At 40.1% G+C, this 27039-nt stretch overlaps 1 protein-coding gene across 17 annotated transcripts in view; it reads right to left on the minus strand.

The window, feature by feature from the left end:
* The window catches only part of ROBO2 (roundabout guidance receptor 2), a 485452-nt gene that overhangs the window by 138757 nt on the left and 319656 nt on the right, over positions 1–27039 (minus strand). For all 17 annotated transcript variants that reach the window (XM_054847356.1, XM_054847298.1, XM_054847318.1 and 14 more), the window contains exons 3-5: positions 21861–22018; positions 20100–20220; positions 6699–6837 (exon numbers count right to left, since the gene is read on the minus strand). In XM_054847356.1, the coding sequence (XP_054703331.1) occupies positions 6699–6837; positions 20100–20220; positions 21861–22018 (418 nt within the window). The remainder of the gene's footprint in view (positions 1–6698; positions 6838–20099; positions 20221–21860; positions 22019–27039) is intronic.

Below are 27039 nucleotides of genomic sequence, written 5' to 3' on the forward strand. Positions count from 1 at the left end.
ATTTTCAACAACAGAAAAGAATGCATCCTCCTAAATAATTTTTAATGAATATTCCTAATCTTTAGCAACTAAGAAAGCTTACTGTGCTGTTTATGATTTTCATTGCTGTGTGACACTGCTCTGTTTCGTTTAATAACCTACAATCTCTTAACACTTAGCAATATACTTTGTGTAAACTACTCACCACTTTCTTTCTGAAGCATCACTCTTGCTTTTTTCTGCCTACACTCCCATTGCATGGGTGACGTAAAACAAATACCTCTTCCTGCTGGTGCAGTTGCCACTTTTCATCTCTAGTACAATATTCATCTAATCAGACAGTGCCTGTAAATGCAACTTACAAGAGCAGGTTGTAATTTCATTAAAGATGTATTTACTGAGCGAAACCAGCTGTTCTGGGCTGGAATGCAAAAAAAAGCCCATGTGATTGCTACTCAATCATTTTTAAGGCAACTGAAAAATACATTTGCTGAGCTAACCTCACTCTCCCGAAGAGCTGGCACTGCTAGCTTCTTCTGTGTAAAAGGTTTAAACAGTTATTATGGTGTGTCATAAATTTTAACTTGTAATTGAAAATCTCTTCACTTCCTAAAAAAAAAAAAAAAAAAAAAAATCTGTATTACTTGCTATGTAATTACAGACTATGCAGCTGCTCTCTTTGGCTTCACTAGAAAATTTGAAGACATGAAACACTGTACAAACCTTATTCAAATTTTATTAAATTGCTAGTCATAGATTTGCCACTCTCATACTGGAGGCTCTCAAATAGTATCACATTCTTCCTGTTACCAGGACTAAAAAGCAGATGAATCAAAAGTTGATCCAGGCCGTATTGAGTCCTTCACCACACAGGAGACCTTCAGCTTCTTAGCAGGAAAGTATAATCTCTATTTTGGCCAAGCAGACAAAGTTAAAGCTACCTGAACATGTGGATGGAAAAAGACTTCATGTATAAAGACATTTTTTATTGAATTTTCAATAGGTGCTGGTCATTCGGCATGGCCACAATTGTCTGAGTCGCTTTAAGACAAATTTTGTGCCATTTCTTTGTGCCACTTATAATGAGAAAAACCCTCTATTTGTCAAATATAGAACCTAATGTTTCATCCAAAGGCATAAGACTGGTGACCCATGATATCATAGAATTATAGAATGGTTTGGGTTGGAAGTGACATTAAAGACCATCTAGTTCCAACCCCCCTGCCATGGGCAGGAACACCCTCTGCTAGACCACATTGCCCAAAGCCCCATCCAACCTGGCCTTGAACAAGGGGGCAGCCACAGCCTCTCTGGGCAACCTGTTCCAGTGCCTCACCACCCTCACAGTAAAGAATTTCTTCCTAACATCTCATCTAAATCTACCCTCCTTCAGCTATCATTACATGCTGTTGTAAAAAGTCCCTCTCCAGATTTCTTGTGGGCCCCCTTCAGGTACTGGAAGGCCGCAATGAGATCTCCCCGGAGCCTTCTCTTCTCCAGGCTGAACAACCCCAACTCTCTCAGCCTGTCCTCATAGGAGAGGTGCTCCAGCCCTCTGATCAGCTTCGTGGCCCTCCTCTGGCCTTGCTGCAACAGGTCCATGTCCTTCTTATGTGGGGCCCCCAGAGCGGGACGCAGTACTCCAGGTGGGGTGTCATGAGAGCGGAGTAGAGGAGCAGAGTCACCTCCCTTGACCTGCTGGTCACACTTTTTTTGAAGCAGCCCAGGATACAGTTGGCTTTCTGGGCTGCCAGCACGCATTGCTGGCTCATGTTGAGCTTCTCTCATCCACCAACACCCCCAAGTCCTCCTCCTCAGGGCTGCTCTCAATCCATTCTCCTTCCAGCCTGTAGCTGTGCTTGGGTTTGTCCCAACCCATGTGCAGGACCTTGCACTTGGCCTTCTTGAACTTCACAGGGTTCGCACGGGCCCACCTCTCCAGCCTGTCAAGGTCCCTCTGGATGGCACCCCTTCCCTCCTGCATGTTAACCGCACTACACAGCTTGGTGTCGTCAGCAAACTTGCTGAGGGTGCACTCGATCCCACTGTCCATGTTGCCGACAAAGACGTTAAGCAGTGCTGGTCCCAATACCACCCCCTGAGGAACACCACTCGTCACTGGTCTCCACTTGGACATCAAGCTGTTGACCACAACAATTTCAGTGTGACCATCTACCCAATTCCTTATCCACTGAGTGGTCCATTTATCAATGTCTCTCCAACTTAGAGACAAGGATGTTGTGTGGGACAGCGTCAAATGCTTTGCACAAGTCCAGGCAGATGATGTCAGTTGCTCTTCCCTTATCCGCCAATGCTGTAATGCCATCATAGAAGGCCACCAAATTTGTCAGGCATGATTTGCCTTTACTGAAGCCATGTTAGCTGTCACTGATCACCTCCTTATTTTCCTTGTGCCTTAGCATAGTTTCCTGTTCACCTGCAGTAGTTTGACACGAGTCATACTTGATAAATTTTCCCTAGCCCTTGTGTACTGTGGAAGCTATGGTGGGATGCTGAGTTTTTAGAGCAATTAAAATAAAATATACACCATGCACCTCTACCCTTGATTCATAATGCATTTCAGTCTTGGGTCACTGATTCGAAATGAACAGCTTCTGGAAAAAAAACTTTACACACCCCAGATTTCACATTATACTTTATCTCTCCTTGTTGGTACAGTATCAACATTTTTAATAGCAAGCTGTTAATTTGTTGGGATTGGTTTAGGCTCTAAATAGAATTTTCAAGTCTGAAGAATTTAATTCATTATCACAATAATGTAAAAGAACTATGTAAACAGTTAGCATACATAAACCACAACACTGTTTCCACCTGGTCCTTCTTATAGCTTTCGTAATTCCTGCCCAAGCATACACAGAAGAGTTCCATGAAATGTACCAAGGTATTTGATATCTCAAGTCAGGTCAAATCCTGTAGATCCTGTACAGGATTTTGGAAAAGTAATGTCCTTTGACTGTTAGTGAGACCTATATTTCATAGGCATTTTGAAAACTTCCAGTATAAGAACCACTTTAAGTTTTAAAATTCAAAATATAGACTATCATAGTTGGTTTAGATCATCAATTCAAAGTAGTTAAGATTTGCAATGAAGCCTTGCACCCTCAGAATAAACTTATGTCCATCTGTTCTCAGTTTTATATGATGATTATTCATAAATTTCTGGGTAATTACATAGACAATTCAACAAAATGGCCAAATGCAATTTTTTTTAAATAGTCATATTTTCCAACATACTAAGTTCTTTAGAAGTTTTGGGGTTTTTTTTTCTCATTCAATCCAATTGCAACTGAAGATGCTTAAAGTTCACCAGGGACCCTTATAATTAAAACTGTAACAAGCTGAAATTATTTTCCAATTATTACTCAACACACCAATCGTTGCAGCAATGCTGTTTATATTTGTCAGTAGAAATTACTGTGATTACTTTTCTCTTTGCTTTCAAATGTGTCACTAAAAAGCTAAAAGGAAGTAAGATGGAAGAACAGAGGAGGATTTCTGAAAGACTACAGATCCAATATGTCTGATTCTGGCATTCACCAGGAGCAAATTACAGAAACAAAATGCATACTAATTCAGTTTATCCCACTTTGCTATCACTAAACTAGACACTTTTGAAAGTTGAACTAACAATAGTCAAATTTAAAAATTTGCAAGAATTGTTGAAACAGGTACCTGCTATAACTGTGTTGCAATCTAGGGATGAAGGCAAAAGGCAATTACTGAAAAAACAGGACCAGACAGATGTGCAAAGAAGGTTGTTAGCTGCAAAAACAGGAAATTGATATTGAAAGCTATAAGACAAATAGCTGCACATATCTGCTCGGAAGAAGGATTTATGTACATAGGAAGAATAACAAAGGGAATTCCTTGAGAGTTTCATGTTTCACTGTAGATGTTAAAATGTTTAAAATACAGGAGCTCAGAAGCTGAAAGCTAATTTTGGTTTTACCTCAAGAAAGAAAAAAAAAATTCCCATTTCATTAAGGAGGAAAACCAGAAATCTTCCTCATAATTTATAAAATTGCTATATTATAATTTTCTCATCCATATTCATTTTGACTATACCTGAGCAAATTTCTTTTCTTGCATTAAAAAATCCAGGAAAAACAATAGCTTTTCCTTTAGATGTTCCAAGTTTATCTTCCTTGATTAAGCATCATGCAGCATGGTTTGGAAATTTCCACTTTTTGGACAGTGAAGACTCTGCTCACGTATGTTGCTATGCAAATGATACATTTTAGAAGAGAAAAGATACAGTCCTGATCATCAAAGGTATTTGGTTTTGAAGTGTAGATGTTGGGCTCTACTAGATGACCACAGTCCATGTGGCTCAGTCGGTGCTACATGGGCAGCAGCAGTGGTAGTCCCCTGTCACTCAAGGTGGTCTCCAGCATGGGGTTCTGCAACCTTGCCCCTTCCCTCACCCATCCCTGTAATGTTCTGGGAAGTTGACATAAATGAAGACATACCTCCACTTTCTATTTTAAGACTCCAAAACACAGTTAATGAAATGTTAAACAGCAGCGTAAAAACACTGCAAACACTGTGAGTAGTTTCTGAGCCTGAACTTGATTATGATCAGAATGTATCTGATGAGCCTCCTCTACTTTTAGTTAAAAGCCCAGTGAAAACTCTTTCTAAGGTTCCTAATTCATTTCTTCTTCCTTAGAAATATATCATGAATGAACAGAAAAAATTACCTCAAAGCACATATTACTGTGTTTTTCACAGTAAGATATAAAAGAAAAAGAAGGAACATTGTCACTGAAAAAACCCAAATAAAAGTGCAACCTAACCAGAGGCAGTGTTGATTCATCATCTGTTACTTTGTCTTATGAGACCTAGAAGTAGACATGATTTGAAATAACAGAAGCAGCACAATAGTAAGAATAAATCACAGAAGCACAATGTATTTACTATGGACTACTCTGCAATACATAGTTAAATAGCAAGCAAAGAGAAAAATTCATCCTGGATCCAAAAGTCTGCTCTTCAAAATAATATTTTATGTATTACATGCATACACATCTATCAATATAATTAGCAAAAAAGCTATGTGATTTTTTAATTTGTTTTAAATTGCAAGTAAATTAATTTTAAAATGTAAGTATTTCTATATATGTACATGCATATCTCTACTTATATAGAAATGTTTTTTCTAGATTATGCATCATTACATTAATATATTTAACTGAAGAATTGCATGCTCACATACGACATGTTATAGAGTTGAGGGTGTGGAAACTAAAACAGGTATTCTCCAATTTGAGTTTTAGGATTTTGTCAAAGATTTAGAAACTGAGAAACAAAAGATATTAACCCAAGACACAAATATGACTAAGTGCTGCGTGACTCTCAGGAATTTTGCCATCGATTTTCATGAAAGCATATGTGACACTAAGCACCATATTTAGCAAGTGGATGAAGACTGCCAGATAACAGTCTTAACACGTTTTTCACCTTGTTTGGGTAAAGATGTAAGACATGCTGTGATAAAGAAAGTAGACAGCAATGTCCAACTTGTTTTAGTTAGGCCCAGTCTAGTAGTCTCCTCACAGCGCACTTAGTATATACTGACACAAACTAGCCACAAACACCATTGCAGCTGCTCTTTTTTTAAGATCATGATTGGAGAAGCAGAAATAACACTGGCAACCAGCCTACATAAGTCCAGTGATTAAAGCACTTGTTTGAAGAATGGAAGATCTAGAGGGGTTTTGTTGGGTTTTTTTTGTTTTTTTTTTACTTTCTTCAAATTCCATCAGCAACTTCCCAGGAATAACACTGGGAACACTGATGGGAAAGAACAATCAAGTGTGGTGGGGGAAAAAAAAGGCAGTATTCATGTCTGCTCTTGAATTTAAAAGCACTGTACAAAAATGAATTGGGATTCACAGGGCCAGAAGACTGATTGGGTTATGGAGACCTGGGTTCTCATTTCTATTCCCAGACCTATTTCTGTGTTAAAGGTTTTTTAACCTAATAATGATTCAGCACCAAAACTAGAAAGAGTTTCAGAAAGTGAGGACCAAACTCTGTTCTGCTAGCTGAAAGGAGCCAAACTAATTTAATGTCCTTTTATAAGGCAGACTCTCATTCCCTGACCACTATGGAATTTTCTCTGCGTTTGTTCCAGATTCAGTGAATCTTTTCTGAATACAAGGGACCTGTTCCAAATTTCAACTTTGTTTTCCACTTCTGCTAGTTTGTTCTTTTGTTTCCTCAAGAGGAAGGCTCCCCTCTGAGACCTAGCAGACATTAGCCAAGGAGCCAGCAAGGCCCACGACAGCCCTCTGCTTCTGATTCATCCTGCTAGTGCAATGGAGCGGCTCTGCAACTCTCCAGCCAAGTTTCTCCCCTTTGGTATCAGTATGTTATTAGAAGGCTACTATCACCAGTACATTCCTAAAACATCTTTACTTTTGTCCAGCAAATTCAGTGAATAACCATGTGTTCACAAAACTACGCATCATTTTTCTTCCTTCCACAGGAATCCATTACCTTGGACAATTCAATCCAGAATGGGCTTCCCTGCTCAGCTGGCTCTGGAACAGGTTTTGTAATGCCAAAGACCAGCAATACGGGAAATAAATCTTGCCCATAATGTCAAATAACAAACAATAAGTAGTAGGAAGTGATTCCAGTATTACTCAACAACTGAAATTTGCAAGTGTGGGGAACAGGAATGTTGCTCTCACCTTCCTCTCGGTAAGTCTGCATCATCTTTCTTCCACCGGACTGTGGGTGTGGGATCCCCCTGCACCTGGCACCGGAAATCCACGGCCTCCTCCTCCAGCACCACTTGGTTAATCGGTCTCCTGAGAAACGTGGGCCGTTCTTGAAAGAGACATTAAAATTCCTTAGTGAGTCAGAGGGTTGAAATGAACACTTTTGACTTTTCAGCATCTTTTTGTTTACCGATTCACAGAACGAAGAAAGGAGGCTGAGCTCCACAAATTCAGACAAGCGGAACTGATGATGTGCATAAAGAGCCGGGAAGACGACTGCCAGGCTGGAGAGGCAGTGGCTGTCGCATCCGGCCCTCATGCAAGAGCTGAGTGCCACCAGAAGGAAGCCTGTGCTAGCACGGACTGCCCACCTCCCACGCCAGTGGAGAAGGCTCCAAGACCGTGCCCTTCCGTGTGAACATTTTGGCTCTGCACCACTGCATACAGAGCATGATCTAAAAGCTCACACCTGCTATAGTGATATAGGAGCTGCTAATGGAGGTAGCCTGCCTTTGGCAATAATCAATATCTTGATGCTTCGGAGGAAAATGTAAACTTCGTGTTATGCATCTCGGGCAATTGTGGACTATTGCACAGAGGTCAGAGCTTCCCTAGTCCCCATTGCTAACTTCACCATGGAAAACTAAATTAAGGTCTGAATGATAAGTTCTGTTTACCCTTGTTATGTTAGCCTGCACGGCTACAAATATTATTAATCATCATAATGTTGTACAGGCCTGCTTAAAATCCAGATGGAGAGCCACAATCTGATCTCAGTTATACTGGTACAAACTCAAAGTACCGGTAATTTCATTTGAAAGGATGTCACTGGGGTTAGTTTCCAAGTTGCCTTTGGATTGCATAAATTTTGTTCTGTCCTCTCCTAGCCATACCACACTTTTATTGCCATAAATTATTTGTGCTAGAGTCAAACCATTATAAGACTGGGTTTGTATGAAGCAGTATTTCCACTCAAGACATGGATTTATTATAAAGACATTTAAAACTGGTTACGTACTACATTTTGCATTTCATTCTCAGTGAGTTGAAGGCTATGATGTCATTTAAAAAATTATTCAAAATTCACACAGATGGAAGCAATACCAGATACTGACTCAGTTTGTCTTGATAACTACAGAACTGAGTTTATGGGTTGGTTATCCATGTTTATTATATCCAAATAATAATTAAAAAAACATTAAAAGAACATTAATAAGGTTGCAAAACCAAGCATGCAGCACCTCAGTGCCAGAAGTGCCAGAACCAAGACTGTCTGCATGCTCTTTAATCACTCCCTTTCTGTTTATGCCTTTTGGGACTGGTTGCAATTATATGATCACATACTATTTTTTCCCAAAACATCTCCAGATTGTTGGTATTCATTTAATAAGCAGGTGTTTAATATTTTGCTTTAGTTGTACCATTTAGTGGGTGGCCTCCTGTCATACTACTCAAAATTCACTTCAAAGACAGAATTATTAATTTCCTCATGACCTCCATTACACCTATCTTAATGCTTCATAAACAATTCATTTGTTTTCATAGCTCATCTCTGAAGTGCGATGGAGATCTAAGAAAGCAAGGTAAAAAATACCTGCTAAATTTTGATGCTCAACCTGAGACACAAAACTGCCAATTTTTTTTTTTTATTTAGCATTAATTTTCTGTGTTCAAAGCTCAGCTTCCATTGAGTTCAGTTGCAGCTGATAAAATGTTCACCACTTTTACAAATCAGATTATTAAGTCAGAAAATATGGAACACAAAACCACCTGTTAATAATTATGTAAATGAGCGACAGCATCACATAGGAATTCCATGATACTAGCAGGGGGACCTACTGGCAGGGAAAAACTTATTTTGTCAGCAGAAGAACAGACGTGTTCAAAAATCTATAACACTTTTCTAGATGCTACAGATAAAAACATGTCTAACACACAGAGATTCTTCTCCTCATTTCTCCCAAGCCATTGCTTTTGTCCCATTCCTAGTCGTGACCAAGATCTGCAGGTTCCAGCAGCATTTGGGCACATAAATTCAGTTCTAGTCTGTCCCCACACATTGAAATCTCAGTCTTTATTCTGTATTTCAAGTCTGTGTACCAGTCATACATTACCTTCACTACAGCTCCTTGTCCTGTGTGTGCTTCATCAGATTTTTCCTTCCCTGTACATGTAGTCTCCTGACCCTTCCCCATCTCCAGCTAGGTTTTCTCCTACCCTCACCTACGTGTCCTGGCCAGCCTGTGACAGTGCCTCAAGTCTCTTTCTCCGTTCCAGCCACTGGCTGTGCCAGCTGTTTCCAGCTGCAGACTGCTTCCTTCGCCAATTTGTCTCCTCCTAGCCCAGAATATTGTTGTTCACAGCTGGAACCCAGCAAGTGTCCAAGTCGTCTCCCTTCCAACTATCCATGCCTCTCACTTCTTTGTACCTGAGAGCAAACTGACTCTTCTCCACTATGTATTTGAACTACACTTGAACTGGAGCTTCTTTTCTCTGTGCCACCTAGATACAGCCCATCCAAAACATTAACAAAAGAAAATTCAGTTAGTGTAACCAAGTATCAGCCCAGGAGTGTGACAGCAGCATTAAACTGCAGTTGCAGGAAAATGCTGTTCAGACCTGCATTCTACCTGGTGCCTCTGGTGTATGAATTGATGGGTTGGGGGTTTTTTTGGTTTTTTTTGTTTGTTTGTTTGTTTTTTTGTTTTGAGAGGTGCATAATTGGCTAAATTTGTTGAAAATTAAATAAAGCAAGCAAAATACTATATCCCTGGCATCGTGTAGTTATTTCCCATCAAATTTTATGTCCCTGTTATTCAATACGAGGGACTTGCATTTCTCAGGACAAAAAGCTTCCTCCATTCCTCTCCTTCAAATCCTTCCCCATTTCCCATAATTACCCCTTTCACCTCCAAACTGCAGGAACTTCAACATTCTTAAGAAAGAATGAATTATATTGGGAATTTTTAAAAAAGTAATCAGTTGAAGCAGACACCAGGCATGGAAGATTTTGGATAAAGCCTTTTGGTTTGACAGACTTGTTAAAACAGGACAAAGTAACAAAGCATTAGTTGTTAACCTTAATGCTAAGCAATGCACTTGGCCTGTCTGTAATTATATGGATCTAGAAGGGAATATCTTAATTAAACTTTCTCTAAGTTGCAACAGTATCTTACTCACAACTTCTCTCCTAAAAAGAGCTTAGTCCAACCCCTGTGTCCTGGTTTCATCTGGGATAGAGTGAATTTTCTTCCTAGTAGCTGGTATAGTGCTGTGTTTTGGATTTAGGATGAGAATAATGTTGATAACACACTGATGTTTTAGTTGTTGCTAAGCAGTGCTTACAATTAAGTCAAGGACTTTTCAGCTTCCCAGACCCTGCCAGCGAGGAGGCACAAGCCTTCTGCAGGAGGTGCACAAGAAGCTGGGAGGGGGCACAGCCAGGACAGCTGACCCCAACTGGCTAAAGGGATATTCCGTACCGCATGATGTCATGCTCAGTAATAAGCTGGAGGGAGGTGACCAGGGGACCGCGATAGCTGCTAAGGGACAGGCTGGGCATTTTCAGCAGGTGGTGAGCAATTGCATTGTGCATCACTTGTTTCGTATATTCTGTTATTATTATTTTCTCTTCCTTTTCTGTCCTATTCAACTGTCTTTATCTCAACCCATGAGTTTTACTTTTTTTCCATTCTCCTCCCCATCCCATCGGGGCAGGGGGGAGTGAGCAAGCAGCTGCATGGTGCTTAGTTGCTGGCTATGGTCAAACCCTGCTCTGAGCTCATACACACTACACTCTACATTATGGCATTTGTTTTTCAAAAGATAATCCTAAACCAAGAAATCTAGATCCAGATCAGCATCCTCATAGGTGATTTAGAGACCCTTGAATTTAAATACTTCTGCATGTGCCTGTATGTTGGCTTGGTCTGCATACAAAAACTATTTTAGAATACGTTTATCAAAGCTGTCTGTAAACAGCTAAGAAACGAAGCTATGCATATTTATGAAACAGCTACCTACCTGTGGCCGTAAAGCTTCTTATATAGGAAATGGGAAAATAAATTCCTATCATATTTTGAGAAGAACCCAGCTGACAAGACATTAAATGGCTCAAGGTCATTAGGTAAATCACTTGATTCCACATCAAAGCAATTTAGGAGTATACATACATGGTCGTTTCAGATCAGCTTCTCGAAATTGTGTATTTTCCAAAACAGTTTAGAATTTGCTACAAAATAAATAGCTATGCAAGTGCAGATCCCAGTTAGCAAGGACATGCAAATACCAATAACTGCTATTTCCATTTTTCATCATCTCTGCATTTTGCACAGCGTGAATCAGGAAAGAACAAGTTATCGCTCATGTTGTTTCCTGTATTTGTATCACTCAGACAACCCCTTGAATATGTCCAATACCTAATTATACAGCTATAAAGTGATCAGAGTGAATGCCATTGCCAATGCAATTAACATTCTCTATCTGAGATTAACTGGATTTGAGTCACCTGCATAACTTGCTTACAATGCTAATCTCTCAGGAGACAGAGAGCTGCTTGCCTGAGCATGCTAAATAAAGGTTTCTTCATGCAGCCAGGTCAAATTTAGTTTCAGAGCTAAACTTGAGGAAAAAAATGTTTTAATTTTTTTTTCTTTTCAAATGGTTTGCCCATAAACAAAGCCTTATGGTATAATTAAATGTTGTTATTCTGTCAACAGCATTCAGAACACAATATATTTGAGAAACAACAACAAAGGGTAATAAATTAAAATCATAGACCTATATAAAAAATTTAATATAGCTATTTTATAAGCTTTCACTGAGTAAATAAAGTACCCACTTCCCATACTTTCTCTGATGAATATTAAAAACCTTTGAAGAGAACTATAAAATAGGTCATGGTTATATGTCATGTCAACCAGTCGTGCTATTACTAGGGTGACCTTTATAACTTCAGAATAAACTTTGCTTGCAGTTATAAAAGGGGATTGCTAATGCAATGGACACACACCTACAATCTGTTGCAGTGCTTGAGATATGCACTGCAGGAAAACCTACGGAACTGATCCTAACCAGAAACAGGAAAATCCTGTCCTTGCTTTGGGTGCTGACACACGTTAACCCCAGAACTCAATTTTTCCTCTATTTAACAATTGGTCTGAGTATCACAGTCTATTAGAGAGACTCCAATGACCTTCAGATGTATTATTGCCCTTTCTCTGTTCCTCAAAAAGTTAGACAGCCATATATGGGACCTCAATCTAATTAAAATGATTCTAACTACCTTAATATATTTTCTCTGCTGAGGCGACTGCTAGAGTGAAGGATTTGATGGTCCCCATAATATAGAGGCTCAATCTGATTTAGAACTGTTTTCTCTGTCTTTGCTGGGGAGAAGGCATCATTTTTTAAAAAATGTTTTCAACTTCTTGGAAAGAAGTATTAAAACATGAATTAAAAGGCTTTGGGGAGGGATTTAATAGCAAATAGTTTAAAAATAAAAGCTTTTTCACTTTGGCATTCTGATGTAAAGGGGAAAAAAAGAAACATTAGATCGTTGGAAATACCTTTCACTTCAGAATGCTGTCAATAGCGTAGATATTTCATTAACTGCAACATGATCTGGATAAAGTAAAGCTCTCTGCCAAAAATGAAGATGTGGAAGAAGACAGGATATCAGTATCACACTAAATTTACCTATGTTGGCCAAATAAATGAAAATACAATTGCAAAAGCAGATGGTTTTATATTTAAAGACATTCTTCCACTGCCTCTTTTTAGGCACTCTTCCATTTTTCATTTGAGAAATAGGCACTGGTGTAGACATTGCAAACTTCTACACTCTAAGCAGTACCCGAGACACGATGAGCTTGCACCGTAAAGGCACGTAGCACTGTTAAGAGACACATGCAAATAAAGTAGAATTATTTTTATTAATTGTTAGTGCTTTTTTGCTTTTATATACATCTACAACTGTATTAATTTCAGTTTTTACTGAGCATTAGGTACGCACTTTGGAGAGCAAATCAGATCCTTTCTCACAGCAGTATCCTTATCCTATTACAACTTGTCAGTATGTGTGGCTAACAAATATTACAAAGCCACACTGGCTCTTTGCAAACTGCCACAAATAATTGCAAGCAGGAAATACAAGTACTTGAAGAAAAACAGGAGGAGCTTTGCTCTGAAGAAAAAAAGAGACACTGCCAATATCTCTGTCCTGAACTGTGAATTTACACCTGATTTTGGTAGATTTTCCATATGGCTGGGAAAGCTTCTGGGACTAATCTCCAGGATATGACGGGATAAGACTCTCTGCTAAGGCCTTCCACATAGTCAGAGCTCAGGAAAGTAAAATGGGTCACAATGTCTTCATTAAGGGGTTTTTGGATTTTTTTCCTCTAACATCATGTCATCATAGTATACTCTTTCTGGAACTGTGGTATCTCTTTCAGCCTGGCAATGTCTAGAGAACATCAAACACAAATACTTCTTCAAGCATCAGACAAAAATACCTCTTCATCCCACAGGACCTTATTAGCTGAAAAAAGGTTCAGGTACCAAAGCTAAAATCAAAGATTAATCCAAAACAATCTTTAATATGTCTGAATTGACATATCTTTTAAGACATTTTTGTACTTTTCTTAGTTATGCTTTGTATTCTTCTAAGGCTTCTCTAAATATATCTTTTTCCATTGCTTGATGCCAGCCTCTTGAAGTTGATATATTAAGGCATTCATTGATTTCACTGAGCTTCAGAATCAATATACAAGATATACCTTTGTACATTCTCTTCAAACATACCATTTTAAGTCCAAAGGAACAAAAAGGAGGCTGAAATAGTTAAAACAACTTGAAGACTTATCTAAGAACAGTACAGTAGTATGACAAAATGATAAAAGGTTAACTTAAAGACTAATTCTTTATTTCATTTCTGGCTCCATGTTATGTATCTACAAACTGAGTTTTCTTACAAATTGGAATGAAACTGTTTCTGTTTCGCATCTTGCTTTAAGTCTGTTCAGCCAAAGGCTAGGAGCCCAAACACAAGCAAAGCTGCCTAATTTCTATCATTTACACTTCTGAATTTGGCCTTTAGAATACTGCATCCATCATAACAAAGTACTGTGCTGCCTCTTTTTGTGAATGTTAAGATTGATGGATTAGTTATTAACTTTCTTTAAAGGCCAACTCACGCTCTGTGACAGACCCTGCCTTCTTGCTTTATGCCAAGATTACACCTTGGAGCCTCATAAAGGCAAAAAACAAGCAGTAGTGCTTGAAAGAGAAGACCAAAAAAAAGTAACGCATCATTGTCACTATTCAAAACAGGAATAATTTTGGGAAGCACTGCTTGTACAATCAGTTTGCTTTATGATATTTTACTGTGAAAGTTTGGCAATTTTCTGCTAGTAGAAGAATCATGACTTGGGAACATGAAATGCAATTTGCACTGATGTGCTGGTTTTGGCTGGGACAGAGTTAATTTTCTTCACAGTAGCTGGTATGGGGCTGTGTTTTGGGTTTGTGCTGGAACCAGTGTTGCTAACACAGGGATGGTTTGGTTCCTGCTGAGCAGCGCTCACACAGAGCCAAGGCCTCTTCTGCTCCTCACACCACCCCACCAGCCAGTGGGCTGGGGGTGCACAAGGGGTTGGGAGGGGGGACAGCCGGGACAGCTGACCCTAACTGACTAAAGGGATATTCCATACCATATGACATCATACTCCGTATATATCTGCGGAAGCTAGCCAGGAGGCAGATTTGCTGCTTGGAAACAGACTGGGCATCAGGGTTTTTTTGCATGTGGTGAGCAATTGCATTTGAGCAGCACTTTATTATTATTATTATTATTATTATTATTATTAATATTAATATTATTATTATTCCTTTGTTATCCTATTAAACTATCGTTATCTCAACCCATGGGTTGCTTTTCCATTCTTCTCCCCATCCCCTCACGGGGAGGAGGAGTGAGCGAGCAGCTGTGTGGTGCTCAGTTGCTGGCTGAGGCTAAACCACGACAGTCCTTTTTGGTGCCCAACGTGAGGCATGAAGGGTTGAGATAACGACCGATCTAACCAGAGCGTATTAAAACAAATTTGTTATAAGCATGCATTATATCAGTTTAATCATCACTGGTCCACTGGTCACAACGTTGTTTTCTTTGTTCACAGAGTTGTTCTCAGAGTTGTGTCATGTAACATCTTACTTGTCATATATACTGGTGTTTGTGTGTGGTTTGTCACCTCTGAGTATTGCATTACGGTTATTGCTCTGCTGTTCAGTGTACTACTGGCTTATGATAAAATCATTGATAGTCAGACCAGTTTTGTATTTGTATTCAGAGGCATCTGAATCTGTATTCGGTGGCAGCGGAGCGATAGCGACGGTTTCATCTCCATACTTCGGGAGCCATCTGTGGGAAGCTGTTGATAATTACACTTTTTACTTTTTCTCGTCAGAGAGCCAATATGTGAGGGAGACACCTTCTTTCACCTTCCCCTTCTTCTCCAGGCTAATTACAACAGCTGTTGAGAATGTTGAACATCCTTGAGATGTACAGACCAGCATGCTTCTATTGCTAGGTCTCCTGAATGTGGTACAGGTCTTGTTTAGGGTCAAACAACTATTTAAGAATACTACCTGGAGATCAACCCTGGTGACATGCACTGTGGCTACTCAAACCCTGGTGATAAGCAATGCAGCTGAACCAGAGAACCAACCCATGTTGGCATCAGTTGCCCCTATACACAAGAAGAAACAGACATGAAAGTCGGCTCATTTAGTAAAGGATGACAAAGCAGGGCCGTTACGAGAACAGGAGGAAGAGGCAGAACCAGAGATAACAGGATCCCTATTCCTGAGTGAGCTGTGAGATATGCAAAAAGATTTCAGCCGTTGTCCAGGCGAGCAGCTTGTCACCTGGCTGCTCCAATGCTGGGATAGCTGGGCCAGTAGCCTGGAATTAAAGAGTAGGGAAGCCAAGCAACTGGGATCCCTGTCCAGGGAAGGGAACACTGACAGGGCAATTGGAAGACACAAGCCCTCAGCCTCTGGAGGTGACTCTTGTCAGGCATGAGGGAAAGGTATCCCTTCAAAGAAGATGCTGTATGTCACCCAGGCAAGTGGACCACCATGGAGAGAGGTATCCAGTACCTGAGGGAATTAGCTGTGCGGGAGGTGGTTTATTATGACCTGGACAATGTGCATTTACCCGCAGATCCAGATGAAGTCCAATGCACATGACCCGTGTGGCGGAGGTTTGTACAGAGTGCACCACCAGCATATGCAAACTTATTGGTAGTACTGGCCTAGAAGGATGAAGAGGGACCAACGGTGGATGAAGTGGCTGGCCAACTCTGACAATACGAAGAAAATCTCTCTTCCTCCCTACGGGCCTGTGTCTCAGCTGTGGAAAGACTGAAAAATCTGTAAACCTGTTTGAGAAACTGTCCCAGGAGGTCTGGCAACTCAAAGAGCATGTGTCCAATTCCCCACTTGTACAGACCAGTATCTCAGCTGTTAGGATCGAGAGTTCCTCTGCTCAAGAGAGAGGATGTAGAGGGTGCACACCATGAGGCACCCTGTGGTTTTACCTCTGTGACCATGGAGAGGACATGAGGAAGTGGGATGGAAAACCTACTTCAACCCTAGACGCATGGGTATGTGAATTGCAAGTCAAAACAATCTCAAATGGGGATTCTTCCAGGAAAATTGCTACTCTAGTCTCCAATGGGCAGTTCCCCAGAGTAGCACTGATCTTACTTCTGATCTTATGGAAGGAGCTTCAGATTTGTATTTACAAGAAATGAGTAACAATGATGGGATTTGAACCCATGTGCACCACACAAATCCATTCATTGGTAATGAATACGATGACCAGGAGTAGGTGGAGGAAAGCGAGAACCAGGTTTACTGGAGTGTGTGGATTCGATGGCCTGGAACATCAGAACCCCAGAAGTATAAGGCTCTAGTAGACACTGGTGCACAGTGTAGAGCCAATTGCATTTGACATCACTATTATTATTATTATTATTATTATTATTATTATTATTATTATTATTATTATTATTTTCCTTTGTTATCCTTTTAATCTATCTTTATCTCAACCCATGAGTTTTTTTCCATTTTCCTCCCCAACCCCTTGGGGGGTAGGGGGGGGTAAGCAAGCAGCTGCATGGGGCTTAGTAACCAGCTGGGGTTAAACCATGACACAGGGTTGAAAAAAAAAAAATTACTTGTTTTGTGAAAGTTCTACATGTATTATCCACAACTATCTCTCAGCAAAGGTTATTGAATGAGTGCCCAGCCAAGTGGATACATTCTGCATATGGGAAACTATCATTTTCTCCTCCTACGTTTTTCCAAGGTTCTTATTGCCCCCCCCCCTTTTTTTTTTTTTTTAAACTCAGGAAAGGTGTAATCTTTTAGGCTAGACTTCCATGCTGTTCCCCTCGGGCCACCAGTTACCACCACACTGACTCAGTTTTTCCAGAGGCAATGCCTCAAGCTAAATTTACTGTACAGGGAGCCAGAGATCTGCCACGAGTCACATGCAGAAATTAACTTCAGGTACTACAGAAAAACTTGCAAAGCCAAAAGTAATAAGTGGCTGATTCCTGGAAAGCTTTGAGAACTGGTATGAAACAGTTCCTTTTCCTACAGAGCAGTGTGTTTCCTAAGGCACCCTTCACACTACGGAAAGGGTTTGGGGGTTTGTTATTTGGAAAAAGAATAGTGACATTAATAATCAGCTAATTAATACAAATTCCTCTCCAGAATCAGCACCACCTGTAGGCTTGCCAGCCACTTTATTAAATTCTCTAAATCTCTTAGCTTAGATATCTTCATTTTAATTACAAAGCCCATACTCAAATATGTTCAAAACAGTTAAAGTTGGGCACATTAATGATATATAAGTATTATGATATTTTTAGCATATTTTTCTCAACATTTGCACTATTCCCATGTTCCTCAAACCTGTGAGTCATATTAGAGGAAGGCTGTGGACTTAACAGATGACCTGTGGTTTTGCCTGTGCTCAGTAAAGTCAATCTGAACATGCACAGCCAATCTGACGTTTCCCAGAGTTGCTGGATTTATTGGATTTATTGTGCATGCTTAGACTGATTGGGCTGTCCAGAAGATACATTGCTTCCTGGAAACATCACGGATAATGCTCTCCAGTGCACTATGCACGCACCCACCCACACATGAGCTGCTGCCTGGAGTCCAGCAATGGAACACAACTGTTCTGCTGGTCAAAGGCAAAGCCAAGCCACCTCCTTTTGTATGGAGCGGACCAGGAGTAACCTGGACACGTCTATACAGTGAGCCTGATACACCAACATAGAGCTTCAGGGCCAGGAGGCAGCCAGGAAACAGGCACAGGACAATCAAATCGTCTTGTCAAACAGCAGATCATAACCTGACCACCTGCTTCCTGCATGATATTCTTGTACAGCAAAAAGGAAGATAGGAAGGCAATACCTACATAGAAGGGAAATTTTAGATAGGAAGATACCCAGATAGGAAAGGAATTTTAAATTGTCTAACACAATTATCAAGAACTAAAATATCTAATTTAATTTATTGCTGATTTTGTTCAGTATTCACAAAATAGGCTTAGATTGTATTTTATGAGTGGATTGCTATGATTAAATCCTGTAAAAAAAAAAATCACAATATTGTAATTGGCTGTGTAATATTTTACATACCAAGACAAACCTAATACTTTTCATAGCTCTGCAGGATATGAAATTAGATGCATATTTCAGTTTTTATTCCTACAGTTCAATGCTTTTTAACAAATTATTTTCGTAAGGATTTCTTAAGGCTTTGTAGTTTAGGACTGCAATCTGCTTGCTATCCACGGGGAGTATTACCAGAGATTATCAGTACTTAAACCGATGAAGAAGATATGTCATGTCTCTTTTACATCTGTATAAAGGCACAACTTCAACAGATTGGCTGCAAAGGACATAATAATTTGATAGAGATCCTTTCTGTGGGTTTTTTTTAAAGTATACTAGTTCTGCCATTAAAAGTCATATGCTTCCGTGAATCCTCAACAAACTAAGTGGAGTGGAAGCCTTTAAGTCTTGTAATGCTGGAAAGCAGCAAATCTTCAGACACTCATGGATCTTGTCTAGCAAAAACTTTTCTATGCCTTTTGTGAATCCCATAATATGTTTTTTTAAACTGGACAAACAAATGTTCACTTGCACATACATGCAAATACAGATGGCAATATGTGTGACTGGGTTTTCCAGTGCACCGTAATAAGCAGAAGGTGACAAAATTAGGAGCACCTGCTTCAGAAAGGACCTTAGGATTTCTATGAAAAGACCTACTGGAATTACAAGCATTCTTATTTGGAATTTTGGTATTGTATCAAGGATATCAAAAAGGTGTAGCAGGAGGGAACATTAACACTATTTGTCTTTCTCTTTTATATGCATGCATGTGTTTTCTTTAGCAATGAGTGGGTTTTTTTCTTAACGATTTTCTTTTGTTTGCTTAAGACCTCTTGACTAATTCCTACAAAACCACAGCTAATGGTAAATAGAAATGTCATGACTGCAGGATGTACCACAGCAGGATTTTGCAGCTTTGCTTCTTATCCAGTTGTTAGCAGGATGGATCCAGCTCTAGGTGCAGTATTACTCTGTTCTTGCTCTAGACCCTAACCACAGGGCAAATGTTCCTAACAAATTCTTGCCTTGCCCATCAGATCTGGAAGCTCTTTCACACAGGAAACCTATTCATTTTTGAATCATTCAGTAACACCATAAACCTAAATGATGCCCTGTCTTACAGGATGAAAAGCTGTTTCATGCCTTTTAAAAAACAAATGACAAAAGTATCTCTATATATTGAAAGAGCTGATCTTGGGATTTTCTCCAATGACTTTTTACTGATCAGTTGAGCTCTTTTGTGTTCTCCTACAAAGGTTTGATTTCACAGCCCCACAGGAATAAGGAATTATTTAAATAGGCAATGCTGGTCCAAATCTCTGTTAAGCAGGCATTGTCAACTGTATTAGAAGTAGCTTAATTACATTTGGCAGTTTTGTGAGGGAGAGCATTATGTCCTGCATTACTGTTTCTAAGTGTACGCATATCGCTAAGGACCTCCAATTAGATTGAAACTATGCTCTTAGAAGGAAAATGTTGAGCCATCATGGCTCCATAAATATAAATTGCAGCCTCTGAAACCTGGTCTTCTTCAGAAACTGTGAAATGCAGCTTAAGCAGTACTATTATGTTTTGTTAGCCTTGTTTTTTCTCATATTTTGATGAGTCACCCAGGTCAATTGAGTCTATGACATTCGTAGCAAAAAGGAAACAAAAGCCTGAGTCGCTTTACCAAAGACAGTCAGCTCTGCTGGGTCGCTGTCTCGCTCCCCCACCATGTTGGTTCCAACACAAGTGTACATGCCGGCATCACTTTTTCTTGTATTGGAGATCATCAGCTTCCCACCACGTATCTGTTTCAAAACAAGGAATATATTTTTATCTTCGGATAAACAAAAGGTATCAGATAAAAAGCTACCTTCTCAGGCAGCAAGTTCCACAACTAAGGCATTTAAAAGTTTTGTTATGTAAATATATACATAGCTTTAAAATTATAATCCTAGATGCTTAAATATCTTTAAGCTGTTCTAGAACACATTTTGTCCTACTGACTGTTTTTAACTGCATTTCAGGTTTTTTTTCTTCGATTTTCATTAGATGCTTTACATTTCAAAGATTACATTTCTTCCTGCCTCTTTGGCAATGCAGAGTGCTTGTATTTCTTGCATGATGATATATAAAGCACTCTTGACATCTCTCTCAAAAAAAAGGCAATTTTACTTAGTTTTATTTAGTTCATTTTATTTTACTGATGTCTGAACACTTTCCTTGTTCACTGATTAAGACAGGTTTTCTGTTTTCCTTGATGCAAACAGACTGAATCTAGCCCAAACTGAGAATTCACCTGACTGCCATAAGACTTAACATTTTCCTGGCTACAAAGCATGCTTATAGAGTGAAAGAGAGGGGTAGTTGAAAGAAATAAAGTAAAAAAATTGGCAGTGTCAAAAGTGCTTCAGAATAAGCCAGGAATATAGCCAAATAAACTTGAGAGTCAGGGAATGATAACCAGTTCCCTGCCACTCTTCCTTCCTCTACTCTTGAGTAGACCCTAGCAAAGACAACCTGGCCCACAAATAGCAGCTAAGATTGTTTAGCTTGAAATACTTCCTTAGGCATTCAAAGCAACAAACAAGCTTTCTAATAGTGCTTCCATATTGAATAAGGTCAGCACTGAATGAGTTATATATCATTACATACAACATAAAACTTTACTAAAGGAATATTAATAGTGAAAAGCTAAGCATTTAAAAATTAGGAATGAAATATGTCCCCGCACCTTTAATTTATCCCATTTGCTTGCACATACCATGACATAACTTCTAATCACTTTAAGTTAGGTATTTCTGCTGGATCCTTTCCATTCAGTACATGGAATCAGCTGTCACAGAATTCAACCGGTGTTACTCATTTACTCAATATATATTCCTATTCAGGAACAATCAACTCTTTAGAGTATAACTTCAGACTTCATTTAGAATACACATCCAAATTACTACACTAAATACAACATTACCAATATCATCCTAAGCTGTTGTTTTTTTCTCACAGAGTACTTGTGTACCTCATAGATGTGACTGATTTTATCTTTAAAACACCCCTCTGATATAAGGTCTGATATTCTCATTTCACTGAAGTCAGATCTCATTTCAGTGAACTGAGATCTAGAAATGGTAAGGCCAAATTGGTCAGAGACATGCACTGAGTCCCCCATATAACAGAGCACCTTACATGACCAAATCTACAGCTCTAATGGACCTCTGTTACACTGGTTATACAAATCAAGCCTCAAGAAGTTCATGTTGGATACCCACACCAGAAGGAATAAACAACATTCCCCCCTTCATTTGGGAAAGCTCAGAGAGGTAAACTGCCATGAGTAATGATGAGTATCTATGGGAAAGGCTATAAAGATGTCAAGTTCTGCTGCACTCAGCTGTGGGGCTTCAGTGCAGGCCCTGTGCCTATAGACAACCACCTGAGTTGTACTCACACTGATTCGCTCTTCCTTGTCATCAATACGGACTTTATCTTTCTTCCAGAAGATGGTAGGCTCGGGGTGTCCACGAGGTGGCTGGCACTCCAATATGGCAGGCTCTCCAGCTGCTACCACAACATCTGTAGGGTTTTGGCGGAAGTCATCCCGTAGCACTAATGCAATAAATGAGGGAAAGAAGAAAAAAAATTACCAGAAGCAATGATATTGTAAGTTGGCAGAAAAAATATATATGCAGACACATAAATATTAAACAAACAAACAAACAAACAAAGTCTCAACCATTACTAGGTGATGACTTTGCATCTTATATTTACTATAAAAGATCTGGTAAAGGAAGTTGGTGAGGTGTGACCTTTTGTCCAATGGAGGCAGATTTCACATATGTGTGGGGTTTTTCCTTGTTTTTTCTCCAGATAAGAACGCTGCTCTGCATTTAAATAAGAAAGACCCGTAGCACGCATTACTCTTTTTAACCCTGACAGGGTCACTTCCCATCCTTGCAAAAGTAACATTGCTGGTCTGATGTTGAGTTCTTTTCATAACAGAAAACAACATGCTGAATATCTGGCTTGCCTGGATCTCCAACTTCAGCATAAGCTAGGTAAAGAAGAGACACAACTGACACTGAATTGCAGAGTTACACCTTGATTAAGGGTATTGTTATTATTGTTATTATTGTTATCACCAAATACATGCCGAAGTGATCACCAGTTCTGAAAGGTGTCAGAGAAATCAAGATGATGGTAGTGTGCTTCCAGCATATTTATTTCTTCCTTTTATTTTTCTTTTTAGTTTTAATATTTCTGCAACTTTGACCAGTGCTGTCCCACAACATTGAAAGGAAAGAGCAATTAAATCACCAAGCTGTTTGAGAACTAAATTAGGCAACACAGGACAGCTTCTAATGTAAGTCAAGCTTCTATAAAGAAGGATTAGGTCCAACTAGCTGGCTTCAGTGTGTTAAAATGATATCCACTTCATCGTTATTCTTCCATGTGTGTCCTAGTCTCTAGGTTAATTGACATTCTTATAAACATAAAACTGAAAATAGCTCTAGATGAGCTACTGAAATAGAATTTAGGGCATTTCCCCTCCTTGAATTTCAGCTACGTTTGGCTTTCATTACAGCTTTAAAACAGTTCTCGCCCTTAATGGAACCAGGGCCCTCTGAGAAATTAGAAAACACTGTATCCTAGTGAAGGGGCAAGTCAGGAAGAGTTCAGCAGAAATTGCTCAGTCTCATTTCATAAGCAGAGATAATTTACTGCTTTCAATGTTAATAAAACGTGCCCCATTTTAACATTTGGAACCAAATATTTTTCTGTTCTGTAATAAGCCAGAAGAAAATATGATTAATACATACAAGAACTGGTCTCTGAATGGGCTAAGGTGAGCAGGCTGTATATATGTGGCACTCAAAATGACATATGAGGTAACTTTCATTCCCCATTTTGGGATAGACAGGTAGATCCCAGAGGAAGGAGGGAATTAATTGGAAGTTAATTCCTTTTCTAACACAAAAAAGAGTGATTATTTAGGTCTTGCTCTTGAAGCATAGAATAAAAGTGACAGGATGTAGTTGGCAACAAATGCAGCTCTGGCAAGAACCCATAGTCTTCCTAGGTGACACACCCAATTGATACATTTTTTCCCAACAGATAACAAAAGAGTCAACCTTAACTATATTTCTGATTAATACAAATCACTCATACACTTTTGATTCACAAGAATCAAATGGACAGAAATGGAATTTGTAGAGCTTCAAGATCAAATGGAAGGAATGACTTATGCAATGCACAGCACAGAAACAGTATGTTGAAGATCATGGGCTGCTGACTACTTGGCATTACAATTTGCAAAGACAAGAAAGCTAAATCCACAGCAATTTCAGAGAAAGAACCAGAAAAAAAAGTCTTATGAAATCACCTATTTTAGGAAGCATCTTCATGTGTCTCTGTCATCACTATGATACACAGGAAGAAAAAATACTTCTAGGCAATGCCATGCCCTCTTTCATATAACTGGCAAATGGATAAACATCAACTTCTTCCATTATTAGTACACATAAAATAAATATTAAGTTTTATTGGCTTGATTTTTTGTACAATTACAGAACCTCAGTGCAAATCCATTAGTGGAAAACCCCTAGCAAATCAGCAGATCCCACAACATAATGACTTTATACTCCTGACTCCTAACTCCTGGCAGCAATATTAAGGAAAGCATTTTCCTTGAACATTTCACACTGCTATATGAAGCTGACAAATACAGTTTCTTGGGGTGGTACACAGTAAATTACATTAACTTTCTCTGAATCATCCCAGCAACTGTGTAAGGTTCCGATCAGCTTCAGAATATGAGGCTAAGAGGTGATTTGATTTTATCACATTCCTTTACCCAAGTCTTACTGCAAATCTGGCTTGAATGGAAGACAAAATTGATGCTACAGGGTTTACTTAATCTTACTGTGTACCTCTGCACATATGTGAATCTTGAATAGATGTATCTCACCATTTCCATCTAAAGCATTCTATGTTTTGGAGAAAAACAAAAAATGGTTGGACAAAAATGAAATAGGGAAAAAATAAAGCAGGGACAGAAAGACAAAGATAAGAGAAAAATGAGTGGAATATAAATTAAAGAGAGAAAACAACTCAGAAAAGGAAGAGGGAGAACACTGTAAATTTAGAGAGAGTGAAAACAAAAAGCCAGGTAAAGGACGAAAAAGAGTAAGAATAAAAGCAGAGAGAAAAACAAGGTAAAGAGCAGAGGGCACAGGCTGCCATTCCTGTGATTCAATGCTTTTAATGTAATGTAACAACCACAATACAAAGCTCAGACGTTAATCTGATCAGCACGGCCATCCCAGCACATCCAAACACCGCCCCGAGAGAGCAGGATGCGGGCAGAGGAAGGGCGCGTGCGGAGGAGACCAGAGCGCGAGGTGGCCAGCTCCGCTGCCCCGCTCCAGCCACACAGAGAGCTGCAGAGGAAAGGAACGTCAACTGGAAGTTGAGTTCACACTTATTAGCACAGTAAATGGAAAAGTTGCAGCACAGCTTAGGGCATTCACCATATCTAATGGCACAATCATCTGTGAAAACAGAAAAATGGTTGAGAGCTGCAGAATATTCCTCAGCCAATTATCCACAATTGCTGGGTACTTCCAAATAACTATTAGTGTGCCTGAGAAGATCACCCTCTCCACACACTGGCAAAAGGCTTTTTTTCACTTGAGAAGCCAGCCCCCCTCAGAGCCCTCTTGGCAGGGCACAAATACTCGCTTTTTAAAAATTCAACACAAGCGCTGAAACGTTGCCATCAGGCTGTGCTTCCTCATCCCGTGTTCTTACTTTGCTTTATTCCAATTTTAATGTAAGTTCCATAGCTCCCTTTGTGCTAGCACGGGTGTTACCCTACCGTTAACAAGGGATCCCAAAGAGAAAGGTGGCCGGCACCCTGCCCTGCCGGCCCACGCTGGGGCCGCGGTGCAGCTGTCTCCTGGGAGAGCCGGACCCCGGAGGCTGCTGCCCAGCCCCAGCGGCAGCGACGGCGACACAGAGGGGCCCGACGGCAGCGCAAACACCCTCGTGTTTCAAGAGGCAGAAGGGCAAAAGCTTCTGGATGGCTACACCTCGCTGTCCGGAAAGGCACAGGGGGGCGGGAGAGCTAGAAAGGGCAGCTAAATCGTACACACAGGCTACAATAGTGCTGCGGACAAAAGTTAATTAAAGTTTAACCGGTCTCTTTGTGGCTCAAACAACCCGATGCTGCTGAAACATGACAGATGTCCGCGAGCTGCCACGTCGGTCTGTAAGGCACGCAGGGTCCTGCGCGGCTGCATGCGGGTACCTGCGAGCATAAGGGCGGGAAGCAAGTGCACCCAGCGAGGGCAGCGCTGCCCTGAGCAGGCACAGGCCGCCTGCCCGCGGGAGCGAGGCAGAGAGAAGAAAGAAGTCCCCGCTACCAAGGCAACTGCTTACCAGCACCTGCCAGCTTAGGCCCAAATCCAGGCCTCGGTCAAACTGATGCTCATAAACTCAGGGAATTACTTGGAAACCGAATTAATTTCCTCGACTGAGGCTCCGGCGATTTGTTTAAAGGAAGCGGAGATAAAGCCACCGCGTTTATGGGGTAGGAGGGAAGGTGGCAGGGTCAAAATTATTCTAGGCTAGATATCCATGCCTTAATCCTGCTTTCCACTACAACAGCTTTCAGGCCCTTAGAAAGAAAACATTTTTATAGGATTTACATTTACATGATGATTACAAATAACCATCTGTCTGCTTCCACTTTTTCAATCTGGTCCATGTCCCACGAGCCCCCAGTCTGTGGTCAGAGCAGCTAAGCTGGAAGGAAGAAGCGGATGCCCGTCAGGAGGCTTTGGGATAATTGCATTCTTCTCCCACCAGCGCTCGGCTCTCCACCTCCTCCCCCCGGCATGCACGGCGAACATCTGAGATTACCGGGGATGGGAGGGAGGGAAAGACTATCTTTTTTGCCTTTTTCAATGAATGATAATGTCTTAAAACACAGCTACATCTGTCACGCTGACTAGAGGGTATAAAGACATATCCAGTAAATATTAATGTGCTTCTGTAGCTTGGGTCCTGGTAGTTTATCTTCCCCCTCCTATTCTGTGTTGTGCTTATCTCAGGATAATATTCTTTTCATATAAAGATTTTACACAGCCACATCGGTGGCAGGTTGGTCACTGCCACACACAGGTAGGTCTCCTCTGATCCCAGGCACTGCCCCACAGGCATTTGCCTAAATCCTCATCTCTCCACCACTGTTTTGGCACTTCTCTCCTCCAATACATACTGATACAGACAATCAACAGGAATTATTATGTCAAATAAATGCCCAGATGTCATGCAGTGGACAGATAAAAGGATTATTATACTTTAGGCAGTGTATGGTGCAGGGGGGTATTTTAGAACTTGGTTAATGCATATGATCTACTGAAATGGTCCCTGAGCAAGCTGGCACTACCTGCTGAAACAGAGTGACAGAAAAAACAAGGGGTCACAAACAACCTTCCTTGTGAAGAATAATAATACACTTTCTTTGAGGATGCTGTTGCTCTACCTCAGCAGGGACTTCTGTCACATTTCATAAGGAAAATTTAAAAAAAAAAATAAAAATCACAACCTAGGCAATAGTCCTAAGC

This window comes from Grus americana, chromosome 1 (genome assembly GCF_028858705.1).
Source record: "Grus americana isolate bGruAme1 chromosome 1, bGruAme1.mat, whole genome shotgun sequence".
Classification (NCBI taxonomy): Eukaryota; Metazoa; Chordata; class Aves; order Gruiformes; family Gruidae; genus Grus; species Grus americana.